The following is a 7,500-nucleotide window of genomic DNA, read 5'->3' as shown; positions in this document are numbered from 1 at the left end:
ATAGATAGATAAAATAGTCTCACAAGTTTGCTTTGAATAACAAACTTTGCTGTTGTTAAAAAATCTCATTACGTTAGTAAAAATATAGTGTTAATGAATTTGTTTGTCTCCTCGCTCATAATTTCTGATGGAAAGCAAAACAGCTGATTCTACCTCGAGGTACATACATACAGCTATGGGTTCGGCCACGTTCTGTTTATCGACGTATTGATCTAAGAGAAACAATAATTTTCATTACAGACTTTGTCATATTAGCTTGACACGAACGCAATATCAACAGTACAAGCAAAACAAAAACAACAGAGAACAATAATTGAAACATTAGCAGAGTGTAATAAGAAACAGAAGAGAAACAGAAGAGAAACAGAACGATGTAGACGGTGAGAGACACCAGCAGTTATCTGTTAATAAACATGTAACTACACTTTCATTATGTGGACATTTAAACATACACATACACACGCACAAAACACACATGTTTGTGTATCTGTGTATATATATATATATATATACATATATATATATATATATATATATATATATATATATATATATATATATATATATATATATATATATAGCAGTAAGCGAATGAAAGTAAGTTGATTGCAATTACATTTATTCAATAAAAGCGAGATTTAGTTACACATTACCTAAAGTTTCGTGGGCGTAGAGACACGTTCACTTCATAAGATATTCGGAGACAAACTCTGCCTTGTAAGTTATGTGGCGACCTAAATCAAACGGTTTATATATATATATATATATATATATATATATATATATATATATATATATATATATATAATCATTTTTATCATTTTGATTTTGTCTTGACGAGTTCGATAAACGAATGAAAACGCTATTAAAGAATTATCCAAAATTCTCACTGTCTCATTTTTCTCAATATACAATATCTGTACACCATTTCAAACACTCTATACATATATATAAATAAATGTGTGTTTGTGTGTGTGTGCGTGCGTGCGTGCGTGCGTGCGTGCGTGCGTGCGTGCGTGTGTGTGTGTGTGTGTGTGTGTAGGTACCGTTGGTTACCTGCAGTCTACCAGCATAGTGTGCTTGCACACCAACGCCCGGTGGTAACAAGGGTAACGGATACCAATAGTACATACGGATATTTTATCCCTTGGTCGGTTATTATAACCTCTAACTCTGTTTACACTATATATATATATATATATATATAGTTTTAGGGAAAATAACCAAGTTTCAAGAACTCATCGATGAAAATCCACTATCACATATAGAAAAATTAATAATTAAAGCACAATAAATGAGTATAATATAAAACAAAATATCATAAGATTGATTTTTAATGATAATTAAATAAACGTTTTTAGTTTTAAATAGTATAGCTTTAACTATTACACCGGTTAAATATGTACTAATTTTATCTTTATTATTATTTTAACCTTAAACTTCGTTCAAATTGTATTTAAAACGATAATAATTCATGTAAGCTGGTTTTTGTATATAATATACATGTTAGCATATATTATAATGGATGAAGTGATGATTATGGAATGTTTATTATTTTGATATTTTTAATAATTTTTCTATCTTTATAAAATAAGTATTTTATATAAATTCATTTGGTACTTATTGTTGGTTGATATATATATTTATTTATTATATTTATTGTTTTATTTACGACCTGACGATTAGCTGTATTTTTGAATAGAATTTATTTTCGATAATTTTAATTGATTTTAATCGATTTAAATTTCCTTTCTATTTGAAAATTAGTTATGAAACACGTGTAGTCATTTTATTATCTTTATCTTATGATATTTACTTTGTTTTATATTATACTCATTTATTGTGCTTTTAATTATTAATTTTTCTATATGTGATAGTGGATTTTCATCGATGAGTTCTTGAAACTTGGTTATTTTCCCTAAAACTATATATTTTATATATATTTTAATCTATAAAGCTCAACTTAATTTTAATTTTTTATAAATTGATTACAATTGAGTTTTTACCTGTAATTTTGGATTTTGTCCCTAACACATATATATATATATATATATATATATATATATATATATATATAGTTGAACAAGAGAAAAAGTTCTTTGTACAGTATAATATATTAGAAAAAATGAGTAGAGATGGCTTTTGGTGGGATAATTATCCTCCCAAAAGCCATCTCTACTCATTTTTTCAAATATATATAAATATATATATATACATGTATGTGTGTTTAATATGCATACATACATATGTATCGTCTTCTAGGTATGAATTTAAACTGCATTTGTTAGTGGGGCCCTGATTCAGGAGTTTCAGAGTTTTAAGGAATAAAAAAAATATCCATTATTGTTCCCAAGTCTTCTCTGACCCCGAGTGTTCCAGCTATGGGTTAATTTATACGTCACAGAATTGCCTCCTGAAGAAAGTCTCTCACAGATGTCCCAACGGTCCCAAGGCACATGAAGCCTTTCAACTCTTTAGCTGCTCATCTAAGAGAAGATAACTCCACACAAATCCTGCATCCTGATAACTACTGGACTTGTGCATTCTTACATATAAAGCGTCAACGTTTGTCTTGAAGACAGCATCGTCATTTCCCAACAAATCTTTCTAAAATTTATTCACAAACTTTTTCGTATACACAACTGCACAAATAAAAACGGGTCGGGGGCTTCAGTGGTTTAAAACGACTATGATTCAAGAAAAATACTACTGAACAATTGAGTGTTGTAATAGAGTGGAAGCAGAATAAGTTTCCTCGGAATTTTCCAGGAAATCCTCCCTCACATTCCTCCACTTCCTCCCCTTCTATCCCCCTTCCTTGGACTTTTCCAGGAAATCCTCCCTCCCCTTCAATTCCCCCTCCTTGGAATTTCCCCAGGAACTACCCTTCCTACGACTTTTCCAGGAAGTCCTCCCTCCCATTCGTCCCCTTTCTCCCCTTCTATTCACCCTTCGAATTTTCCAGGAAGTCCTCCCTACCCTGCATCCCCTTCTATTCCTTCTCTTTGGACTTTTCCAGGAAGTCCTCCCTTCCCTTCCTCCCATCCTTCGATTTTTCCAGGAACTACCCTTCATCGGACTTTTCCAGGAGGTCCTCCCTCCCCTTCCTCCACTTCTCTTCCCTCTCCTTGGAATTTTCCAGGAAGTCCCCTCCTCAGATTTTTCCAGGAAGTCCCCTCCTCAGATTTTTCCAGGAAGTCCTCCCTTCCCTTCCCCCCTTCTCTTCCCCCTCTTTGGAATTTTCCAGAAAGTACCCCTCCTCGGACTTCCTTTCCCCTTCCTCCCCTTCTCTTCCCCCTCCTCGGACTTTTCCAGGAAGTATGAGAGTGAGAGAGAGTGAGTGTATGAGAGAGAGTGAGTGTATGAGAGAGAGTGAGTGTATGAGAGAGAGTGTGAAGAGGAGGAGGACAGAGAAAAGTAAATAAATAGAGAAAAACTTCAGAAATATGAGAACGAAAGATCATGTTTGTCAATACCAGCTGTAACGAGAATGTTTCCCTTCTTAGGTTATTTATTGACACCGCTATCGTCTGCCCCGAACATTTCTTGCCAAAAGCTTTCTATTTCCTTCGATAAATTTTTTGCTTTTTCTTTTCACAGTTTTTGTTTTTTGTGTTGTTGTTTGTTTTGCTTACCATTTTCTCGGACACCTTGTCAGCAGTTATCTGCAGAATAATTTTCAGCTCATTTTACAAGTTAATAAAGTTTCTTGTGCACATTAAAATGTTGTGATTGCTTTTATTATTATTATTATTATTACTACTACTACTACTACTACTGCTACTACAACTACTACTATTTTAACAATAAAAAATACACACGTTCGTAGGCAATTTTCGATACCAGCTACAACTAAGACACTAATATCAGGTTCCATATGCCACCATGTATAAGTACATTAACGTGTGTATATGTATGCATGTATGTGTATATATTTGTGTATGGACATATCTATGTGTCAAAAAGAGAGTTCACACATTGATCACGAAAATAAAGTAACTGGAGCCATCGCGGGATAAACGTTATTGTATATATCGTATATACGCGTGTGTGTCTATATATGTGCGTGTGCACCTGCGTATGCGTGTGAAAGAAAGAGTATATGTGTATCTATGTACAAATATCTGAAAATTGGATCAGAACTGCCTCTTCACAGCGAACAATTAGTTCCGGAAGTCACCAAAATTTAGTTGGTGTTTTTATCGCAAAGATCGGATTTGCGGTCTTCATACCAATATGAAGAAATTACTGGCAGTCTTTTTTAAAACAATGCTTAAACGTCATATGAATGGTAAGAATCATTCATTTATTGATATTATTCAAGTTATCAAATTCCGCCGAGGTCGACTTTGCCTTTCATCCTTTCAGGGTCGATAAATTAAGAACCAGTTGCGTACTGGAGTTGATGTAATGGACTGTCCCCCTTCTAAAAGATTTCGGACCTTGTGCCTAGAGTAGAAAAGGATATTATTCAAGTAATATAAGACGGCGAACTGGCAGAAACGTTAGCACGCCGGGCGAAATGCATGACGGTGGTTCATCTGTCTTTACGTTCTGAGTTCAAATTCTGCTGAGGTCGACTTTCTAACGATGTGTTCTGGAGAAGTCTTATCAAAGGGTTCCTATTTAAAATACGTAGTTCTACACACACTAAATATTCTTTTCTACTCTAGTCACAAGGCCAGAAATTTTGCGGGAGGAGGCCCAGTCGATTAGATCGACTCAGTACGCAACTGGTACTTAATTTATTGACCTCGAAAGGCTGAAAGGCAAAGTCAACCTCGGCGGAATTTGAACTCAGAACGTAAAGACAGACGAAATACCTATTTCTTTACTGCCCACTAGGGGCTACACACAGAGAGGACAAACAAGGACAGACAAACGGATTAAGTCGATTATATCGACCCCAGTGCGTAACTGGTACTTAATTTATCGACCCCGAAAAGATGAAAGGCAAAGTCGACCTCGGAGGAATTTGAACTCAGAACGCAGTGGCAGACGAAATACCTATTTCGTTATTGCCCACAAGGGGCTAAACATAGAGGGAACAAACAAGAACAGACGAACGGATTAAGTCGATTACATCGACCCCAGTGCGTAACTGGTACTTAATTTATCGACCCCGAAAGGATGAAAGGCAAAGCCGACCCCGGTGAATTTTGAATTCAGAACGTAACGGCAGACGAAATACCGCTAAGCATTTCGCCCGGCGTGCTAACGATTCAGCCAGCTCGCCACTTTACACATACTAAATAGTATAAAGGTTTTTGTTGAAATAGACTCGCTTGCTGTGTTGAACAGCTGGGACAAGTTTACGTATAAGCTTCTTTGTTTCCTGGTCTTATGAGACATTTGACGTTGTTGTTGCTATTTAACTCCAGGTGAATTCTGAATGATCAGCTTTTTGGTCAAACACATATCAGCTTGTGTTATTCTTCCTTCTTTTATCCTTTTTCTTTTGGGGACATGGTGTATTCACTGTTACATTTTCCAACGTCCCCCTTAATTTTCAAGAAGTTGGGATATCATTTAAGGGAGATTTGGTTGCTACTTCTAGCAGGTAGGGCAACCACATAGAAGCTTCCCTCATTGGCTCGATAATGCTACAGTTGTTTTATATAATCTAATTAGGAACAGATTCACGAATATTAAGTATTTTTCGAGACTACGGTCTTTAGTTTTTCGTAGATGCACTGTATGTTGGCAGTGACACATTTTATCAAGACATTATAAAATAACTTCTCTAGTTTAATAACCTTTATCACTGACATACTTAACACAACTAACCAGAATTTGAGAATGTATGTTTAAAAAAAAAAAAAAGGCGTTGCTACAATTTGCTTTTTCTTCTTTTCGTTTTTCCTTTCTTTTTTTTTTCCATTAGAAAATAAAACATGAAACTTCCTTAACAAAAAAGAAGGCGGATTTCTTGAATATTTTCAAATTCGTGTCGTGAATAATTTACAGAAAATTATAAATTGTGCTGTGTTCTAATATCTGGAAGAGTGCACACATCCCGCACACATCCTGTGATCGGCAAAACTTCCCTCATTTAAAACTACTTCAAAACACTGCCTTACGGACCCGCTGTCGTCGTCCTCCTCATCCTACTCATCTTCCTCCTCCTTACACCACTATGCTGCAATGATCTCAGTTTTCTGAACTTGCCACTCAAGAAATCGTCAAACTAATTAACTATCTAATTATTAAAGCACCCTATTTTAAATTGCCCTTCTATGTCTCACTTTACAGACTTCATAAGAATTTGAACTCAAACTGGTTAGGCAAATGGTCGGTAGTTGAAGTAGTAGTGGTAGTGGTACCTTTCATCTTTCCAGGGTGGATGAAAAGAATATATCAGAACAAGCGGGTGGATTGGTGGAGTTTTTTTAGAGCAATGGACGAGGTACCTTGCAGTATTTGTTCCGGCTTTGTGCATCTCGAGTTCAAATCCCACTTGGTCACCGAAAAACGGTGATACTTTTGCCAGAAATTAAGGCCGGCAGACAGATCAATAATTTGAAAAGCAAAACCAATAGAAACAATTTCCTTGGTTCGATCCGAAGATCGATTATAAGCCATGCATGTAAATACCATAAAATTGAAATCTTAACATATTCCGAATATTTTCGTTCAGAGATCCTTTTATTCTTTTACTCTTTTACCTGTTTCAGTCATTTGACTGCGGCCATGCTGGAGCACTGCCTTTAGTAGAACAAATCGAACCCAGGACTTATTCTTTGTAAGCCTAGTACTTATTCTATCGGTCTCTTTGGCCGAACCGCTAAGTTACAAGGACGTAAACACACCAGCATCGGTTTCAAGTGATGTTGAGAGGTTAAACACACACACACACACACACACACACACACACACACATACATATATATATATATATATATATATATATATATATATATATATATATACGACGGGTTTCTTTCAGTTTCCGTCTACCAAATCTAATCTACTCACAAGGCCTTGATCGGTCCGAGGCTATAGTGGAAGACACTTGCCCAAGGTTCCACGCAGTGAGACTGAACCCGGAACCATGTGTTTGGGAGACAAGCTTCTTACCACACAGCTACTCCTGCGCGTATGTCTAGTAAATACATATTTTAACGAAAATATACGTTCGTTGTACTCTGAGATATCTGTCACTTGCTTCTAACCCGAAATACTTCGTTCATGATGACATTCCCCTTTTTGTATCGTTAACTATCGGTAATTATTTCTAACAGTAACTACATAATCTTTTCTACTCTAGGCACAAGGCCCCAAATTTTGGGGGTGGGGGCCAGTCGGTTAGATCGATCCCAGTACGTAACTGGTACTTAATTTACCGACCCCGAAAGAACGCCCTCGGTGGAATTTGAACTCAGAATGTAAAGATAGACAAAATATCGCTAAGCATTTCGCCCGGCGTACTAACGTTTCTTATTTCTTTATTGCCCACAAGGGACTAAACATAGAGGGGACAAACAAGGACAGACAAAGGGA

General features: G+C 36.1%; 1 protein-coding gene across 2 annotated transcripts in view; it reads right to left on the bottom strand.

Annotated features, from left to right (window-relative positions):
- LOC149135341 (uncharacterized) overlaps positions 1–7,500 on the bottom strand; it is a 103,021-nt gene that overhangs the window by 1,165 nt on the left and 94,356 nt on the right. For both annotated transcript variants that reach the window (XM_089354349.1, XM_089354351.1), the window contains exon 4: positions 1–212. This exon is cut by the window's left edge and continues 1,165 nt beyond it. In XM_089354349.1, the coding sequence (XP_089210475.1) occupies positions 91–212 (122 nt within the window). In that variant the 3' untranslated portion in view covers positions 1–90. The remainder of the gene's footprint in view (positions 213–7,500) is intronic.

This window comes from Octopus bimaculoides, chromosome 6 (assembly GCF_046866305.1).
Source record: "Octopus bimaculoides isolate indiv1 chromosome 6, ASM4686630v1, whole genome shotgun sequence".
NCBI lineage: Eukaryota > Metazoa > Mollusca > Cephalopoda > Octopoda > Octopodidae > Octopus > Octopus bimaculoides.
The sequence above is the reverse complement of the archived record's forward strand: the minus strand, read 5'-3'. Positions and strand labels throughout refer to the sequence as shown.